Raw genomic sequence first — 20,693 nt, forward strand, 5'->3', positions numbered from 1 at the left:
TTTCTTTCTTTCCTATAAAATTGCTTGTTTACATTGTCAAGCTGGTCAGCGTATACTGAGGTGAACAGCATTTGCTCCACACAGAGGGATTTGCTGTATTAGTGTCAACTTTACCAGTGGAACCATTTTTTCCTATCCCCAAAACACTGGTAGAAGAATACATGTAGAACCTGACAAAAAGGTCTCCCTTATCACCAATCTCACTATTGACTCTGAACATGTTTGACTTGCAGACAAAACAAGACAAAATAATGCTTAGTGTTTTTTTGCTTTAAGTCTATCAAACTAAAAGACACATTTCAACATTGAAGCAGGATTTGTGGGCGAGAGTGGGAGGCTACATTACATTATAGGTAAGGCTTTAAAGAGATATACCTCTAAATCCTATTTGTGGGCAGCAATACAAAATAATTTACTCTACATTTTATCATCTTGGCTTTCTATTAGATTGTACACTCTAGCTCAATAAATGTGTGTTTATAAAAAAATGTAAGCAAATACATTTAAATTAAAGCAATACCAGGTTAAGAGCACCTTAACCCCAAACAACATTTAACAGGCAAATCATTTTTGGAAGCAATGGCACAGGAATAATCAATGGTTATTAGCGATGCTTATAAGAATTATAGGATGGTTGTATATCAGACAGGTAATACCACCTGTAGTCTTGGAACAGCTCCAAAGCAACTTGTGACGTACATGACATACTGTTTGGACAAATGCTCAATAATGTTAATTAATCCTCAGAAATGTCCAGCAGGTACATGATAGATACTATTCACTTAGAAGGAAGTAGGCTGAATGAAACACTGTCTTGACTTGCATCTATAGTGGGTCTACTGTACTTAAGAGTTAACAGTTGCAGACCAAAGGTGTTGCAATGCTAAACGTGTATTGCCTGGCCTGCCTGTGTTTCTCCAGAGAGAGGTTGGTAAACAAGGTACAGGTGATGAGGTGTTAGCTGGCGATTGGACTGCAGCCGTATCACCACCTTATCAGTCAGAGTTAAGGTGGAGGTGGACAGCCAAAGTCTTGACAAACAGAACAGCACTTTTGCTTTATGTTCAATCAGCAGTTTTTCTCCCTAGATAGCATGCTAACTAGTGCAAACCTGTCCTGTGCAGGTCTTAAACGGATACTTCGGGATTTTGGCAATGATGACCTTTGTTTACTTCTCTAGAGTCAGATGAACTCGTGGATACTATTTTTATGTCTGTGTCCAGTATGAAGAAAGTTAGAGGTAGTTTTAGCGAGCCAATGCTAACTAGCGTTAGCACAATGACTGGAAGTCTATTGGTATCTGCTAGCACGCTAGCAGATTACGCACAGACTTCAAGTCACTGCGCTAACGATAGTTAGCAATTGCGCTATCGCTAGTTAGCAACTTCCTTTAAACTGCACAGAGACATAAAAATGGTATCCACGAGTTCATCTGACTCTGGGGAAATAGATAAAGGGCCTCATTGCCAAAATCCCCAACATGTCACAACGACAACCCACCTCAAATATGCACGTGTAGCAGAAGACTGGTTGAACTATTAAAAGTGCTGGACATTGCATTTTTAGTATGTTTACAAATATGTCATCATATTGTAGCTATCATCATGAAATGTTGAGTAAACTCCAAAAGTACTGAATATCCACGTCAGTAGCTTCCATTACGAATAGGTTTGCATAAGAAATACAAAGATAATAGAATCAATGATAAATGGGCTTTAGGTTCAACAGGAGAGGCAGCCCTTCAACAGGAGAGGCAGCCCTTCAACAGGAGAGGCAGCCCTCCAAACAGGAGAGGCAGCCCTCCAAACAGGAGAGGCAGCCCTCCAAACAGGAGAGGCAGCCCTCCAAACAGGAGAGGCAGCCCTCCAAACAGGAGAGGCAGCCCTCCAAACAGGAGAGGCAGCCCTCCAAACAGGAGAGGCGTTGGGGAGGAGAGTGTGATGATGAGGAGAAGAGAACACTACATGATGGCTGATAAGCCAAACGCCCTCTACCTCCCAGGCTGTACACAACACACAGCAGAACCGGGGTCCTGTTTATTAGGCACCAAAACAGAACAAAACAGACAGAAACAGGGAGGGACTACCACAACTTGTCCAGTTACGTTTTATGTTGCAAAACATTTTGCTACAGTGTGCCCTAATGAATAGGACCCTGGAGATGGGACTAAGTGGCTCTGACTGCCCCCCCCCCCCACCAGAAACAGGAAAACAACAGAGAGAGAGAGGGGAGGGGGAGGAGAAGAGCGAGAGAGAGATACGAGAGAGAGGCGAAAGGGCATTCTGAGGAGCATAGCAAAGAATCAAGAGACTACAGGCTTTCAGCTGAGCTACAAACACCAAGGATCTCTTTCAATACAATGTTTGATTGTTCTATAACAAGGTTTCTGTTTTTAAAAGAAGCCACATTGGTAATGCTGAAGTGCATGTTATGTTTTTCTGGTTGTAAGACGTTAAGACGCCCTACGCTGGGCTGGGCTGGCAGAGACACAGATGGGAGCAGTGAGGATGAGATAGATGGGAGAGCAGCAGCTGGTGTGGTTGGTTGTAGATTGGGGGTGGGGATTGTAGTAGGCCAAGACTGAAGCCTGGGACTCTAGTACAGAAGGATGCGCCTCTCGATGGCCTTGACATGGGGGGTGTTGTAGGCTGAGACTGAAGCCTGGGACTCTAGTACAGAAGGATGCGCCTCTCGATGGCCTTGACATGGGGGGTGTTGTAGGCTGAGACTGAAGCCTGGGACTCTAGTACAGAAGGATGCGCTTCTCGATGGCCTTGCGGCAGATGGGGCACTCGCTCATGCGGTCGCCACACAGCTGGCAGGTGCCGTGGCCACATATGAAGATCATGTTCTTTAGCCGGTCCAGGCACACCGGACACATGGTCTGGAGAGATACACAAAATAACACTTAGTTCTCATCTCTTAGTGGATTCATCCCAATTCTGATAAACACATTGTATTGGAAAAATTATTGATTGAGACATGGCTATAGATTCCAAAATAGTCTACAGGCATGTCTCAGGGCAAGGAAAAGGTGACTCATATCCACACACTATGTTCCTAAACATATTTTGTATACATATTTTTACACTAGTGGTTGGAATAATACTGTGAAAATTATGATAATGCCCTTTTAGTGCAAGAGCAGTTTGAAAATACTGCATTACATTTCAGCCTGTTTTGGTGGGATGGTGTAATCACCAGGCGGTAAATGAGTTAATAGACCAATAAGAAAGAGTTAAAAACCTCTCTGCCAATAACAGCTAGTTTTCTGTTTTTACCCTCCCCACTCAGACCACTCCCAGACAGTCCTAATACAATTATTGCTTGAGAATATGCTCTTTGCTAACAAGCTATATTTGTTTATTTTTGACCATTTTAGTTTAAAACAAATCACAGTAAGGTACATAATTGTTACCCAGAAATGATTTGATATTTAGATAAAAACGGCTGCATTGGATCTTCAATGTTTATTGGATGTGCCTAGCACACACATACGGTTAACATTTATTACAATTCAACCAAATCTGAACTAAGTATATAACTCAAATGATGCATGGTGTTTGATGCTGTCTTTAGTACATACCACCATGCTGTCTTTAGTACATACCACCATGCTGTCTTTAGTACATACCACCACGTCGTCTTTAGTACATACCACCACGTTACATACCACCACGTCGTCTTTAGTACATACCACCACGTCGTCTTTAGTACATACCACCACGTCGTCTTTAGTACATACCAGCACGTTACATACCACCACGTCGTCTTTAGTACATACCACCACGTTACATACCACCACGTCGTCTTTAGTACATACCACCACGTCGTCTTTAGTACATACCACCACGTCGTCTTTAGTACATACCACCACGTTACATACCACCACGTCGTCTTTAGTACATACCACCACGTCGTCTTTAGTACAGACCACCACGTCGTCTTTAGTACATACCACCACGTCGTCTTTAGTACATACCACCACGTCGTCTTTAGTACATACCACCACGTCGTCTTTAGTACATACCACCACGTTACATACCACCACGTCGTCTTTAGTACATACCAGCACGTCGTCTTCAGTACATACCACCACGCTGTCTTTAGTACATACCACCACGTCGTCTTTAGTACATACCACCACGTCATCTTTAGTACATACCACCACGTCGTCTTTAGTACATACCACCACGTTACATACCACCACGTCGTCTTTAGTACATACCAGCACGTCGTCTTCAGTACATACCACCACGCCGTCTTTAGTACAGACCACCACGCCGTCTTTAGTACATACCACCACGCCGTCTTTAGTACATACCACCACGTCGTCTTTAGTACATACCACCACGTTGTCTTTAGTACATACCACCACGTTGTCTTTAGTACATACCACCATGTTGTCTTTAGTACATACCACCATGTTGTCTTTAGTACATACCACCATGTTGTCTTTAGTACATACCACCACGTTGTCTTTAGTACATACCACCATGTTGTCTTTAGTACATACCACCATGTTGTCTTTAGTACATACCACCATGCTTACCTGCTCCTTGATGTCCTGCAGTTGCTGCTGCAGTTTCTGAACGTCAGCATTGACATTGGTGTTGTCTTTGTCTCTCTGCATGGCCGGGATGTTACCGCTGGCTGAAGAAGGGAAACACACACAACGTTGAGAAACTAACCAACAAATGCAGGTTCTCAAACTAGTGGCCGATTTATTGCGGCCTAGTGTGATAGCATGTGGGAGAGAGAAGGTGAGATGCCTTTCACTCTGTTGGTGGCAATGTCAATGCAAACCTCTCTTTACGATTGCATGTACTAGTAAGCCTTTCACTGTTGTATTCTGTGTATGTGTTCAATAAAATTGGAATAGATTTTAATGACATGCTGCTCTAAAGGCCAAACTAATCAAGCAATCATACAGCCTCGTCTATGTGGGCCATTTAACCCAGTCCGTTTTTTTAACAAGCAGGGATTTCAGAGTTCGACACCATGCAGTGTTTGGCTGAAACTGGTCTGAGGCCCCGTGCTCGAGGGCACAACCTGTCTGAATGGTGAAAATCACTGTCATTTGTATGTGTGTGATTCTGTGTGTGGTTTTGAGGGGTGGGCGAAGGATCGCTGCAGCAGGGCATAGGCCAGGCAGGGCAGACAGCGCTGGGGATTATTGGGGAGTTTTGAACCAGGGAAGAGGATGAGATACTTACACCAACTTAGCGCCAGATTGTTGGGCTGGAGCAGATCCAGTGACCCCCCTGCCATTAGAGCTGAGTTAGAGTTACCTGCTGAGAATAACCAGTCACAGTGTTATAACAGGAGCCCCTGATACAACTCCACAAGACAAGGCCTGAGGAGGAGCAGTCTACTCACTACTAAAGGCCTGGAGACAAAGGAGGGCAAGGACAATGAGGTTATTAGATCTAAAACAGATGTTGTTAGGTGGGAGGTGGGGGAGAGGAGTCTCTTCTAGGTAGAGTAAGGTGGATGGCTGCAACCGCTTCCTTCAAAGTCTAAAAACATTCACACTAAGTAGTATTACTAGAACGAAAGCTACCAGGACAAAAGCTGTTTGGGTCAGCAGTACTCAGCAGGTAACCTGACAACTATTAGTGCTCCCCACTAAACACTAGCTAACAGTGGGCTAGGAGAGTCGTCTAGGTTGGCACTGGAATCCCTCTCCAAATGTCCAGGGACATAGGGGAATGTGTGTGATTGACATAATGTACTTTGTATTTGAAGAGATCTGTGTGTGTGTGTGTGCGTGCGTTTGTGTGGCAACACACTGAAACACAAAGATCTGTCGACAAGCGAATCTTTGGCAAATCAATATAAAATCAGTGAACTTACAACAGTCTCCCTTTTAACTCAACATAAAATAATAAGGGAAACTAAATAAAGGGAAGTGCGTGTAAGGTGCAGTCATAAAGGATGGATAATAACGTGATAAAAGACTAACTTAAAGACAACACTAGGGATGGTAAAAGTAACCCAAAATACACATTCACACATTGAAATACCCAACATTGTACCATCACTGCTTAGCTAACAGATTGGATGGAGAAATTGGATCGAGCAATGGACTGATGGCGATATTAAAATCAGTTTGCCAGGTAAGGGAGAATTAATAGCCGGTTATGGAGGTCAATTTCTGTTAATCAAATCAGTGCATGCTGCTGAAATGTTATAAAACTGACTTCATTGAATTGCATGTTATGATTAAAACACATTCCATCACACTAGGTAAGCCAGTTCTCGTCTGATTAAGTTAAAGATCATACATTTTGCATTAATGACCTCAACTAGGGTGGTTTGTTTCCAAGTCTGGGAAAATGACACATTCAACTGAAATACACAAAACAATGACAACATTAACATTCAAATAATGCAGGAGGAAGACGGCTGTGAATCAACAAACCAAAGCCGACACAAACAAACAAAAACACAACAAGTTCATCATGGGGGAAAGGAGGAGGTGGGGAGTCATGACAACGAGAGAGAAAGGAGGATAAAAAGGGAATTAAAAGGGAACATGTGGAAGATTCACTCACTAAGGTCCTCATCATCATCCTCATCATCATCATCATCATCAGCGGCATCACCCTCCATACCTTTCCCTCCACAACAAAGGACGAAGGGTGTGCGGCGTTCCACAACAGCCCGGCACTGTACGCACTTCTTCATGAGGCCGGCACAGTCTGCACGGAGGGAGGGAACACACACAGACAGAATAACAGGTCAGTATGGCCCCACTAGAACGCATCAAAGATTCTGGAGAATCGTTCAGTTCTTGCAACGAGGCAGGGTCGTAGGTAGGGCACACCGTAGCAAAACATTTTGCAACAGAGAAAAAAGGTAGTAGGCTACCTTCCCACTTCAAAACGTTTTCTCCCTACTGAGCACGCGCCAGGTGGCATACCGTATGAGGAAGCAACCTTAGTTGGTTTTGTGTACTTACTCTCACAAGCGCACATGTGACCGCAGGGCTCGAAGAGCACGGCAGCCTTCTTGTCAGAACACACGACACACTCCTCGATCTGAATGGAGACAAACATGTGATGTCAGTGACGGGAAAGAGAAGAGAAAGTCCTACCTCTGATTGGAGGATGTCTTTACACCCAAAACCAATGGAAAGCATCTATCAATGTACTAACTCATTAGTAACTTATACAACTTGATACTTACAGAGGCACCACAACAGTTGGCCTAAAATCATTCATTGACATCAATGGGAGACTTGATCGAAAAGCATGCAGATCAGAATACCGGACACAGATTAAGTTTAGTCCTGTACTAATAAGTTATTTCAATGGAGAGTCATCAGTTTTCAGTCCAAGACTAGATTTAATCTGTTTCTGAGAAACCGTCCATAAACGTTTATATTTAAACCAACGAGGCTGGGTTTGGTACAATACCTTGGTTCTGGACTGGACCTGGTCCTTGCAGATGAGACACTTCTTGACACGCGGGGAGCAGAGAGAGCAGGTGGCGATGTGTCCGCAGGGCCCGAACAGGGTGTCTCTCTTCATGTCAGAACAGACCATACACTCCTCCAGGGTTTCACTGTTGCTGTTCAGAGACGGGCTACGAGAGCCCACCTGGCCACTGGAAGAGAGAGAGGGATGGGGAGAGAAAAGGGAGTTTGTGAGAAAGAAAAGAAAGGACATAATAAAGGAAGATGGGGAGAAAACAAGTTGAAGCTCAACAGCTGATTAATCTAAAATAGTCTAAACCATGTCCTATTGTATGGGTTTAGGGGCTGGGCTGAGGGCTAGACCTGGGGCCGGGTTTCTTACCTGCTCTTCTCCTTGTGGCACTTGGCCAGGGCCTTACAGAGGCTGGGGTCGGGGCAGAGGTCCAGAGGGGACTGGCCCTTCTTGTTGCGCATGGTCAGGTCTGCTCCGTTAGCTGCCAGGAAGCAGGCGATGGACGCTGCACTCTTCTTCTCTGCTCCCTGGGTGCCCAGGCCCATGATCAGCTGTGGAGGACCAACACACACAGGAGTCAGTAACACTTTCTCTTTCTGTCTCCTTTTCTCTCTCTCTCTCCCTCTTCCCCCTGTCTCTCCCTCTTCCCCCTGTCTCTCCCTCTTCCCCCTGTCTCTCCCTCTTCCCCCTGTCTCTCCCTCTTCCCCCAGCTCCACCAGACAGAGGAGAGCAGAGTGCAGCGGAGCATACAGTGTAATTGGGACGTGTGCAGTGTGTGAGGTAGGGTAGGGCGATATATCGAATTCATTAGATTAGTGCGATGTTCCAAATGCCTTTATCAAGATTAACTTTTTTCCTGTTTTTATGAGCGTTCTGTGTCTTATTGGTCTAGTCTCCTTCGCGCATTTTGTGCACCTTCCCACTCGTACACAGACACCAAGCCCCTACCCTTGCCACTTATAACAACAAAATAAGAAAGATAACTTCTTCCTCCCTGACAACAAGCCGTTTAAACTCGCCATTTGCATTAGAGGTTTGGTCCAACAGAATCGGTCACATGGACACCGAAACACTTAGACATTGTTTTACCTTTCTAACGATACCCTTTTCATGTCTCATCTCCCAAAATGAAGAACAGAGCAGACCCTCCTAAAACCAGAGTATCAATGAACATGATTGTGGAAAATTAATGCTCAGTTGTCACGCACGACTTTGAGGTAGCCACAGACTTATGTGCTGGCTGTATAGTCTGTTTAATAAATGTGCAATGAGCATAAAAATACACATTTAAATAAGAAATTGACAACTGGTTCTCATTCTGAGAAATAAGCATCTTATCCAGGTAGGCCACGTGATTTCAACATCTAAACAAAGTGAACAGGCTGTGTTGTTCAAACAGTTGGAGACAGACAGGAAGGTGTATTCATAACAGTTCAACATTCAACTGTTCTAATGTTAGCAAGTAAATAGATCCACGTTGGCTAGACTTGAAATATAAAGTGAAGCTGGCTACTCACTAGCACGTGGGCTTGGCTTGAGAGATTGTTTATGAGACCGGTGTTACATTTCTATAATGCCTGCTACCAGAAGTTGGTCATTATTAGTGGATGTGCATTGTGCATGGTTCTGTTTAAATGTGTAACAAAAAGGGCATTTTGATAGACAGACGAAAGCCTTATCAGTGATTGTTGCAAAAAAAAGCAGGTTAAACTATTTTGATAAAATAATTTAATTACTAGTGGGTTTTATGGTTGTGTAAGGCTTATATTTATTCTAGGTATAATTTCACAAGCTCTGAATTCATTAGATTATTCCTGACTGTTTGAAATTTGGTGAATTGACCTTTAATTGTGCAACAAAGCTTATTCAGAGAAAACTGATTATATATATATATATATATATATATATATACACACTGTGGTCCTCTGTAGCTCAGCTGGTAGAGCACGGCGCTTGTAACGCCAAGGTAGTGGGTTCAATCCCCGGGACCACCCATACACAAAAATGTATGCACGCATGACTGTAAGTCGCTTTGGATAAAAGCGTCTGCTAAATGGCATAATATTATTATTATAATATATAATACACACACAGTGAAGGAAAAAAGTATTTGATCCCCTGCTGATTTTGTACGTTTGCCACTGACAAAGAAATTATCAGTCTATAATTTTAATGGTAGGTTTATTTGAACAGTGAGAGACAACAACAACAAATCCAGAAAAAAGCATGTCAAAAAAATTATACATTGATTTGCATTTTAATGAGGGAAATAAGTATTTGACCCCCTCTCAATCAGAAAGATTTCTGGCTCCCAGGTGCCTTTTATACAGGTAACGAGCTGAGATTAGGAGCACACTCTTAAAGGGAGTGCTCCTAATCTCAACTTGTTACCTGTATAAAAGACACCTGTCCACAGAAGCAATCAATCAATCAGATTCCAAACTCTCCACAATGGCCAAGACCAAAGAGCTCTCCAAGGATGTCAGGGACAAGATTGTAGACCTACACATGGCTGGAATGGGCTACAAGACCATCGCCAAGCAGCTTGGTGAGAAGGTGACAACAGTTGGTGCGATTATTCGCAAATGGAAGAAACACAAAATAACTGTCAATCTCCCCTCGGCCTGGGGCTCCATGCAAGATCTCACCTCGTGGAGTTGCAATGATCATGAGAACGGTGAGGAATCAGCCCAGAACTACACGGGAGGATCTTGTCAATGATCTCAAGGCAGCTGGGACCATAGTCACCAAGAAAACAATTGGTAACACACTACGCCGTGAAGGACTGAAATCCTGCAGTGCCCGCAAGGTCCCCCTGCTCAAGAAAGCACATATACAGGCCCGTCTGAAGTTTGCCAATGAACATATGAATGATTCAGAGGAGAACTGGGTGAAAGTGTTGTGGTCAAGTGAGACCAAAATCGAGCTCTTTGGCATCAAAGATGCCGTGTTTGGAGGAGGAGGAATGCTGCCTATGACCCCAAGAACACATCTGTGGAGGGAGCTGAAGGTTCAAGTTGCCAAACGTCAGCCTCGAAACCTTAATGACTTGGAGAAGATCTGCAAAGAGGAGTGGGACAAAAGGGGTTTTGCCACCAAGTACTAAGTCATGTTTTGCAGAGGGGGTCAAATACGTATTTCCCTCATTAAAATGCAAATCAATGTATAATTTTTTTGACATGCGTTTTTCTGGATTTTGTTGTTGTTATTCTGTCTCTCACTGTTCAAATAAACCTACCATTAAAATTATAGACTGATCATGTCTTTGTCAGTGGGCAAACGTACAAAATCAGCAGGGTATCAAATACTTTTTCCCCTCACTGTATTGTGAATCACCCATAAATTTGAAAATATTTCTATATGAGTTTTAGGCTATATCGACCAGCCTTAGTGTAGGGCTATACAGGCTGAGGCTGGCTCACTCTCCCATAGTGTCACTTTACAAAATGACAATTGAATTAGCCGCCCTCAGCACAGATGTAAGAGCCACCACTTAGAAGGGGTATCAGACATTTCAGGATAAATTACTGGGGGATTAATCCCCTACTGTGTTTTTGGAGGGTTCAAGAGGTATGTATGTATGTTAGGTGTTTGTGGAGGGTTCTAGAGGTATGTATGTATGTTAGGTGTTTGTGGAGGGTTCTAGAGGTATGTATGTATGTTAGGTGTTTGTGGAGGGTTCTAGCGGTATGTATGTATGTTAGGTGTTTGTGGAGGGTTCTAGAGGTATGTATGTATGTTAGGTGTTGTGGAGGGTCTAGAGGTATGTATGTATGTTAGGTGTTTGTGGAGGGTTCTAGCGGTATGTATGTATGTTAGGTGTTTGTGGAGGGTTCTAGCGGTATGTATGTATGTTAGGTGTTTGTGGAGGGTTCTAGAGGTATGTATGTATGTTAGGTGTTTGTGGAGGGTTCAGCATGTAGATTGTGTGTGGTGAGGGTCTCTAGAGTATGATGTATGTTAGGTGTTTGTGGAGGGTTCTAGCGGTATGTATGTATGTTAGGGTGTTTGTGGAGGGTTCTAGAGGTATGTATGTATGTTAGGTGTTGTGGAGGGTCTCCAGCGGCATGTATGTATGTTAGGTGTTTGTGGAGGGTTCCAGAGGTACCGTATGGATGTTAGGTGTGTATGGAGGGGTCTCAGCGGCATGTATGTATGTTAGGTGTTTGTGGAGGGTCTCAGTATGTATGTATGTTAGGTGTTTGTGGAGGGTCTCCAGAGGTATGCAGTATGTTAGGTGTTTGTGGAGGGTTCTAGAGGTATGTATGTATGTTAGGTGTTTGTGGAGGGTTCTAGCGGTATGTATGTATGTTAGGTGTTTGTGGAGGGTTCTAGCGGTATGTATGTATGTTAGGTGTTTGTGGAGGGTTCTAGAGGTATATTAGTTGATTTAGGATGGTTTTAGAGGTATATGTAAGGTGTATTCTCTACCGTGTTTTTGGAGGGTTCCCAGGGCTCCACCTTGCTGACGTCTTGCATGTCCTGCAGCTGGCGGAGCTGGGACAGCGTGTGGTGACGCAGCGCCTCGTGGAGAGGAGTGTCCCCGTCCTTGTCCTGCACGTCCAGCTTTGCCTCTGCTCGCACCAGCAGCTGGGGACAGACAGACACAGAGCATTCCAAATTAACATAGAGATCATTTAAAATGAGAATTTATTTGCAGAACAGTCCAGTACTATTTTTAATTTTTTTAACGATCACCATCCAAATGAGTCTAGCATGGCATCACAGCTAGAGGTCCTGCATATTGTAGTCCCCTGTAGCTCAGTTGGTAGAGCATGGCGCTTGCAACGCCAGGTTTGTGGGTTCGTTGTGGGTTCATTTCCCACAGGGGGCCAGTATGAAAATGTATGCACTCACTAACTAAGTCGCTCTGGATAAGAGCGTCTGCTAAATGACTAAAATGTAAATGTATATTGACTGTGTTCCTGCACCACTCTGAAGCTGCACTTCTCCACCACTCCACAAGATGGCGGCAGCGTAACAACCTTTCCCTGATAGGACACCCATTACTTCTCTCATGTTTCTCTTCCAGAAAGCATTCTCCTTTCCTTGGCACTACGTCAGTTTGGCCCTAGCGGGTTAATTCTACTGCAGGAGATCCTCCATTTTAAATCATACATGGTTGCTGTCTTCATCTTCTCAACAGCCTTTAGTGCACTGTCAGGAGTGAGAGACAGATGGGGAGATAACTGCAGATAGCATCTTCAGTTAGCGGAAGGAGAGAGGGAGTGAGGAGAGGAGACTGACCCTGACTATCTGTGTGTGCTGTCTCTCCACGGCCAGGTGCAGGGCTGTCTGCTGGTTGACGTTCTGGATGTCCAGGCTGGCACTGCCCTGAGAGTGGGAAAGCGAGGGAAAACAGAGAGAAGAGAGACTGCGTTGGCATTCAAATATTCCTGTATGAACTCTGCAGTAGTCTATAACACACATTCTGCAGTGCACCTCCTCCTGTATTCTCACAACGTTTCTAGAATGTTACAATAACATCTCTTCTCTCACACTGTTGCCATACAGCAGCCTCATTAGCCCAGTTCCTGCTCTGCTTGGTGGGATGCTACTTACTACATTATGGCCCTGTTAGATAGAGAGGTCTGCACCAATACTGTCATCTTAGATGGGAAATAGACTGAGCATGATCCTATGACGAAGCAGGTTATAGGCTAACAGTGCTTGTGAGCCACTAGGGACCCAAAGGACAATATGGATTCAATAAAAAATAAAAGCAGTTATTGCTCTCCTATACTGGCACAAACCTATACAGCATTGACTATTAAGAATAAGGCCAGCACTTACTGTGTGTGTGCGAGCCAAGATGGAGACACTAGGGCTGCTACGGACCATCTGTATGAAACCAGTGGTGTCAGTGGTTAGCTTAATGTGAGTGGGTTCTACCTGGTGCACCAGCAGCTCGGCCACCTCTACGTGGTTATTGAGCGCCGCTAGGTGCAGGGCGGTGTAACCGTCATCTTTCTTCTCATCTACGATCCAGGGCCGCGGCAGCTTGGACAGCAACACACGCATGGCACTGCCCAGAGAGGGAGGAACAGAGGGAGAGAGGGATGAGTGGAAGGTGACTGCAGGTGCATGACAACAGGAACCTAGGACGGAAGGAAGGTCATGGCGCAGTATGAAAAATGTATGCACTCACTAACTGTAAGTCGCTCTGGATAAGAGCGTCTGCTAAATGACTAAAAAGTCAAATGTAAATACAAGTGTTGAGTGTAATTGTAGAACCCACGTCCTCAAGTCAAACCCACTTAAAGAGGAGAACGTCTTCCCCTGGTGAAGCAGCACAAAAGCCCCCGTTATCGAGAGGCAAACTGGTAATTACACCACAGTTAGCTGCATTGTCAGTTCTCATGAAGTGTGTGTGTGATATTGTTTAAACAGGGTTGTTTAAGAGTGGTGTGTTGCGAGGCAGCAGCAAGTAGTTGTGTTCCTGTTTGAAGGTCATTTGGAGGCTACGTGCCTTATAGAGATGGCTGCTGCATGGGAAACTGTATGACATGAGAAGAAGGCAAGGAGTAGAGTGTCTGACTCGGGACTGGAATACAACTAATTGACAATCTTCACAGCACTCGCAATGGACAGCTGACTGACTATGATGCCACACCACAATGGAAAAGAGAGAACATCAGAGAGAGCAAAATGATCGTGGAAAACTCCCTCAATATAGTATATGGGCAGAACATATTTGAACGTGGGAGGGAGAGAGACAGGTAGGAGAGTGAGGGGGTAGAGAGTGAGAAAGGGTAGAGAGTTAGAAGGAGAGAGGGGAAGAGAGGTAAAAGGAGAGAGAGAGAGTGAGCGAGAGAGAGGAAGAGAGGTAAAGGGGGAGGGAGAGAGAGAGAAGAGGTAAAAGGAGAGGAAAAAGGAGAGAGAGCGAGGGTAAGAGGTAAAAGGAGAGAGAGAGCGAGAGAGAGAGAGAGAGAGGGGAAGAGAGGTAAAGGGGAGGGAGAGAGAAGAGAGGTAAAAGGAGAGGAAAAAGGAGAGAGAGCGAGGGTAAGAGAGGTAAAAAGAGAGAGAGAGCGAGAGAGAGAGGGGAAGAGAGGCAAAGGGGAGGGAGGGAGAGAGAGAAGAGAGGTAAAAGGAGAGGAAAACAGAGAGAGCGAGGGTAAGAGAGGTAAAAGGAGAGAGAGAGGGGAAGAGAGAGAAATGTAAAATGAGAGAGAGAGAAAGAGAGGTAAAAGGAGAGAGAGAGAGAGAGGTAAAAGGGGAGAGAGAGAGAAAGAGGTAAAAGGAGAGAGAAAGAGAGGTAAAAGGAGAGAGAGCGAGAGAGAGGAAGAGAGGTAGGAGAGGGGAAGAGAGGTAGGAGAGGGGAAGAGAGGTAGGAGAGGGGAAGAGAGGTAGGAGAGGGGAAGAGAGGTAGGAGAGGGGAAGAGAGGTAGGAGAGGGGAAGAGAGGTAGGAGAGGGGAAGAGAGGTAGGAGAGAGAGAGGAAGAGAGGTAGGAGAGGGGAAGAGAGGTAGGAGAGAGAGAGGAAGAGAGGTAGGAGAGGGGAAGAGAGGTAGGAGAGAGAGAGGAAGAGAGGTAGGAGAGGGGAAGAGAGGTAAGAGAGAGAGATAGAAGAGAGAGAGATAGAGGGGTAGAGAGGTAAAAGGAGAGAGAGGGGTAGAGAGGTAGAAGGAGAGAGAGGGGTAGAGAGGTAGAAGACATGCAGGCAACAACCTCCCTGCTGAGCAGACTGGGTCTTCCATTCTGTCCCATCATGGCAACTTCCTCAGCAACCCAACACTCATCCATTATCTCTCGTCTCCTCTCCTCCTGCCCTGCCCAGCCCTGGGTAAGCAGCCTGGGATAGAAGTGAACAGCCCCCTGACCAGTCCAGTGGGTCTCATCCCAACACCCACCGCATGTAGTGAGGCAACACTAACCTACCTACTACAGTCAACCAGGTCACTATTGTAAAAAAAGACTAAAAACAGCTATATCAAGGTTAATGTCTACTGACTTTCTGTGGGGAGGCTTGTCACCTTAGCCAGCCCTAGGTTGCATCTTTGAACGGCGACAGAAAAGCAGCCGCCAATTTCACAAGGGTTATGACACTGCTGAACAGCTCTGGGAAGGCACTGGAGCAAGCACACACACACACCAAAAGAGTGCAGTAGTTGCTAGGTAGATATTAGGCACGTATACACATGTAGTAGTGAAACAAAAAGAAAGGGAATGATAGAACAAGAAAAAAAGGAGAGACGCGCACATAAACACATGCGCTGGGAGTAGAGAAGGCTTTGGGGCTCAGAGCTCTCTGGAGTACTGGTTAGCTGCAGGGTGGAGCTCTCTGGAGTACTGGTTAGCTGCAGGGTGGAGCTCTCTGGAGTACTGGTTAGCTGCAGGGTGGAGCTCTCTGGAGTACTGGTTAGGCTGCAGGGTGGAGCCTCTGGAGCACTGGTTAGCTGCAGGGTGGAGCTCTCTGGAGTACTGGTTAGCTGCAGGGTGGAGCTCTCTGGAGTACTGGTTAGCTGCAGGGTGGAGCTCTCTGGAGTACTGGTTAGCTGCAGGGTGGAGCTCTCTGGAGTACTGGTTAGCTGCAGGGTGGAGCTCTCTGGAGTACTGGTTAGCTGCAGGGTGGAGCTCTCTGGAGTACTGGTTAGCTGCAGGGTGGATTCTGATAAACCCACAGTCTCTCTCTCCCACTCTCTGTAGAGTAATAAAATACCCTCCTAGCTGCACAGAGCAGAGCTGGCTGCTGTACTACTACAGTGCTGCGCTGCAGAACACACTGAACCCCAGTCTCTCGCTCTTTCACCGCACAGCGGCTATGTCTTAGGTACACCTGCATTGCATGCAGCTTAAATGTGACCAGCTGCAACTCTGGTTCTACCTCATTCCTAAACAGTCAAAACACGTCACTGCGAAATAGTACAGTAGTTGCTAGGTAGATCTTTTGATCACATGGGACACAAATCATTCCCCTCAAAATGTTTACAAAATTAGTAAACTTATAATTGAGTAATGAATCTGCCTGCTGTATTGACTTCTACTCCACAGGATTGTGTTGACATTTGAGTTGAGAGAGAAGACAAATGTTCTCAACCCAATATATTTCTACAGCGTGACATTAAGAGTCAACATGACTACTAGTTTTCACCAGACCCACTTGCAACCGTCCCATGCAAAGCTTTTTGAACCCGTTAGGATGTTTGAAAAATACCCTCAACAGACAACCTAACCTATGACAGCCCTGCTTGTGTCTCTAGTCTCCCACTATAGTGACTCGGGCCTGACAGCAGACCGGCCCTCTGCTGTTTCCTAGGTGGTACTGCGGAGCGAGAGAGGCGAGCCGCTCCAGTAACAACAAGCCGGACCATAGAGATGGATAGAGGACGCACTTGCACACTGCATGGGCAGCGCCATCCAGAGTTTTCACAGAAGGCATCAAAGCAAAGATAGGTGTTCCCTCTTTCCATCTCTATGAGTCTGACTAGATTGACAGGCTTGCCACGCTGGGTGAAATGGGTGGACATTAATATTAATGCCTCAGCCACACTGCCTGCCTGGCTGGCACTGCTGCAATGCAGTTAGCTATTTGCCAGAAATACAATAAAAAAATAAGGGCAGAATGAATGAAGAAAATAGTTTCTTGGCTGTGAGTGAGTTTTAACTGCAAGAAAGGGGGTCTGTGGGAAAGTGTGGGGGGAGAGAGAGAAGGCATAGGGAGAGAGAGAGAAGGCATAGGGAGAGAGAGAGAGAGAGAGAAGGCATAGGGAGAGAGAGACAGAGAAGGCATAGGGAGAGAGAGACAGAGAAGGCATAGGGAGAGAGAGCGAAAGAGAGAGAAGGATAGAGAGAGAGAGAGAAGGAATGGGGGGGAGAGAGAGAGAGAAGGAATAGGGGGAGAGAGAGAGACGAAAGGCATGGGGGGGAGAGAGAGAGGAGAAGGAGGGGGGAGAGAGAGAGAGAGCAGGAGAAGGCATAGGAGAGAGAGCAGAGAGAGAGAGAAGGCAGAGAGAGAGAGAGAGGAGAGAGAGAGAGAGAAGGATAGGGAGAGAGATAAGGCATAGGGAGAGAGCTCGAGAGAGAGAGAAGGCATAGGGAGAGAGCGCGAGAGAGAGAGAAGGCATAGGGAGAGAGCGCGAGAGAGAGAGAAGGCATAGGGAGAGAGAGGAGAGAGAGGAGGCATAGGGAGAGAGAGAGAGAGAGAGGAGGTATAGGAGAGAGAGGAGAGAGAGGAGGAAAAGGGAGAGAGAGAGAGAGAAGGAAGGAGAGGAGAGAGAGAATAGGGAGAGAGAGGAGGATAGGGAGAGAGAGAGAGAGAGAGGAGGATAGGAGAGAGAGCGAGAGAGAGGAGGAAAGGAGAGAGAAGGAAGGGGAGAGAGAGAGGATAGGGGGAGAGAGAGAGAGAGAAGGCATGGGGGAGAGAGAGGGGGAGAGAGAGAGAGAAGGACAGAGAGAGAGAAGGAGAGAGAGAGAGAGAAGGATAGGGAGAGAGAGAGAGAAATAGGGAGAGAGAGAGAGAGAGAAGCATAGGGAGAGAAAAAGGAAGGGAGAGAAAGAAGAAAGGGGGGAGAGACGAGAGAGAGAGAAGGCATAGGGAGAGAGAGCGAGAGAGAGGAGGTATAGGGAGAGAGAGAGAGAGAGAAGGCATAGGGAGAGGGAGAGAGAGAGAGGAGGCAGAGGGAGAGAGAGGAGGCAAAGGGAGAGAGAGGAGGCAAAGGGAGAGAGAGGAGGATAGGGAGAGAGGGAGAAGGATAGGGGGAGAGAGAGAGAGAAGGTAGGGGGAGAGAGAGAGAGAAGGATAGAGAGAGAGAGAGAAGGATGGGGGGAGAGAGAGAGAGAAGGATAGGGAGAGAGAGAGAGAGAGAGAAGAGGGAGAGGGGAGGCAAGGGAGAGAGAGAGAGAGAAGATAGGGAGAGAGAAGAGAAGGATAGGAGAGAGAGAGAAGAGAGCGAGAGAGAAGGCATAGGAGAGAGAGAGAGAGAGAGAGAGAGAGAGAGAGAGAGAGAAGGCATAGGGAGAGAGAGAGAGAGAGAGAGAGAGAAGGCATAGGGAGAGAGAGAGAGAGAAACGGCATAGAGAGAGGGAGAGAGAGAAGGGAGAGAGGGAGAGAGAAGGAAGGAGAGAAAGGATAGGAGAGAGAGAGAGAGAAGGCATAGGGAGGGAGGAGAGAGAGAGAGAGAGAAGGAAGAGGAGAGAGAGAGAGAGAGAGATAGGAGAGAGAGAGAGAGAGAAGGATAGGGAGAGAGAGAGAGAGAAGGATAGGAGAGAGAGAGAAGAACATGAGAGAGAGAGAGAAGGAAGGGAGAGAGAGAGAGAGAAGGATAGAGAGAGAGATAGAGAAGGCATAGAGAGAGAGAGAAGGCATAGAGAGAGAGAAGGCATAGGGAGAGAGAGAGAGAAGGCATAGGGAGAGAGAGAGAGAGAGAAGGCATAGGGAGAGAAAGAAGGCATAGGGAGAGAAAGAAGGCATAGGGAGAGAGAGAGAAGGCATAGGGAGAGAGATAAGGCATAGGGAGAGAGATGAGAGAGAGAGAAGGCATAGGGAGAGAGAGCGAGAGAGAGAGAAGGCATAGGGAGAGAGAGCGAGAGAGAGGAGGCATAGGGAGAGAGAGAGAGAGAGAGAAGGCATAGGGAGAGAGAGCGAGAGAGAGGAGGCATAGGGAGAGAGAGAGAGAGAAGGCATAGGGAGAGGGAGAGAGAGAGAGGAGGCATAGGGAGAGAGAGGAGGCAAAGGGAGAGAGAGGAGGCATAGGGAGAGAGGGAGAAGGCATAGGGGGAGAGAGAGAGAGAAGGCATGGGGGAGAGAGAGAGAGAGAGAGAGAGGGGGAGAGAGAGAGAGAAGGCATAGGGAGAGAGAGAGAGGAGGATAGGAGAGAGAAGGCAAAGGGGAGAGAGGAATAGGAGAGAGAGGAGAAGGCATAGGGGAGAGAGAGAGAGAAGGCATGGGGGAGAGAGAGAGAGAGAGAGGGGGAGAGAGAGAGAGAAGAATAGGAGAGAGAGAGAGAAGGAGGAGAGAGAGAGACAGAAGATAAGAGAGAGAGAGAAGGATAGGAGAGAGAGAGAGAACGAGAGGAGAGAGAAGGATAAGGAGAGAGAGAGAGAGAGAGAGAAGGCATAGGAGAGAGAGGAAGAGAGAGAAGCATAGGAGAGAGAGAGAGAGAGAGAGAGCATAGGGAGAGAGAGGAGAGAGAGGAGGCAAAGGGAAAATAGGAGAGGAAAAAGGAGAAAGGAGAGAGAAGAGAGAGAGAAAGAGAGAAGAATAGGAGAGAGAGAGATAAAAGAGAGGAGAGAGAAAAGAGAGAGAGAGAGGGAAGTGAGACATGGGAGAGAGAGAGGAAGGAGAGAGAAGAATGAAAGAGAAATAGGGAGAGAGAGAGGGGGAGATAGGAGAGAGAGAGAACATAGAGAGAGAGAGAGAGAAGAAGGAGGGAAGAGAGAGAAGAGAAAGAAGGGAGAGAGAGAGAGAGAGAGAAGGCATAGGGGGAGAGAGAGAGAGAGAGGAAGGCAAGGAGAGAGAGAGAGAGAGAAGATAGGAGAAGAGGAGGGGAGAGAGAGAGAGAGAGAAGACAGGGGAGAGAGAGAGAGAGAGAGAGAGAAATATAGGGCAGAGAGAAAACAGGAGAGAGAGAAGTGATAGGAAGGAGGAGAGAGAGGAAAGGCATAGGGAGAGAGAGAGAGAAGAGAAGAGAGAGAGAGAGAAGCATAGAGAAGATCTAGAGAATGGAATGAGAGAGAAGTAAAGGGGAGAGAGAGAGAACAAGCATAGGGGAGAGAGAGAGAGAGGGAGAGGAGAGAGAGAGAGAGAGAGAAGGCAACAGGGAAGAGAGAGAGAGAGAGAAGGCATAAAAGAGAAGAGAGAGAGGAGAGAGAGTAAGGTTAATAGGGAAGAGAGAGAGAGAGAGAAGATAGGGGAGAGAGAGAGAGAGAGTAAGGATAGGGGGAAGAGAGAGAGAGAGAATAATATGCATGGGGAAAGAGAGAGAGAAGAATAAGGAGAGAGAGAGAGAATTTAGGGGAGAGAGAGGGATAAGGAGAGAGAGAGAAGAGAGAGAAATAGGAGAGAGAGGAATAAATGGAGAGGGAGAAGGACAGGAGAAGGAGAGAGAGATAGGAGAGAGAAAGGAGAGAAATAGGGGGAGAGGGAAAAAAAAAAGAAGAGAGAGAGAGAGAAATAGTGGAGGAAAAGGAGAGAGGAGAGAGAGAAGGAGAGGAGAGAAAAATAGAGAGAGAGAGAGAAGGAGAAAATAGAGAGAGAGAGAAGGATAGAGAGAGAGAGAAGGATAGGAGAGAAAGGAGATAGGCATAGGAGGAGAGAGAGAGA

At 46.2% G+C, this 20,693-nt stretch overlaps 1 protein-coding gene across 5 annotated transcripts in view; it reads right to left on the minus strand.

The window, feature by feature from the left end:
- Nucleotides 1–1,224: 1,224 nt before the first annotated feature.
- The window catches only part of LOC121535373 (E3 ubiquitin-protein ligase mib1-like), a 117,634-nt gene continuing 98,165 nt past the window's right edge, over nt 1,225–20,693 (minus strand). The window contains exons 13-23 of one of the 5 annotated variants that reach the window (XM_045205966.1): nt 13,326–13,458; nt 12,681–12,767; nt 11,865–12,023; nt 7,803–7,984; nt 7,422–7,611; nt 6,965–7,043; nt 6,558–6,704; nt 5,217–5,294; nt 4,541–4,653; nt 2,763–2,884; nt 1,225–2,688 (exon numbers count right to left, since the gene is read on the minus strand). In XM_045205966.1, the coding sequence (XP_045061901.1) occupies nt 2,670–2,688; nt 2,763–2,884; nt 4,541–4,653; nt 5,217–5,294; nt 6,558–6,704; nt 6,965–7,043; nt 7,422–7,611; nt 7,803–7,984; nt 11,865–12,023; nt 12,681–12,767; nt 13,326–13,458 (1,309 nt within the window). In that variant the 3' untranslated portion in view covers nt 1,225–2,669. Of the gene's footprint in view, nt 2,885–4,540; nt 4,654–5,216; nt 5,295–6,557; nt 6,705–6,964; nt 7,044–7,421; nt 7,612–7,802; nt 7,985–11,864; nt 12,024–12,680; nt 12,768–13,325; nt 13,459–20,693 lie in introns of all 5 variants that reach the window. The other 4 variants (XM_045205969.1, XM_045205967.1, XM_045205968.1 and 1 more) reach the window with 4 other exon arrangements.

This window comes from Coregonus clupeaformis, chromosome 21, assembly GCF_020615455.1.
Source record: "Coregonus clupeaformis isolate EN_2021a chromosome 21, ASM2061545v1, whole genome shotgun sequence".
NCBI lineage: Eukaryota > Metazoa > Chordata > Actinopteri > Salmoniformes > Salmonidae > Coregonus > Coregonus clupeaformis.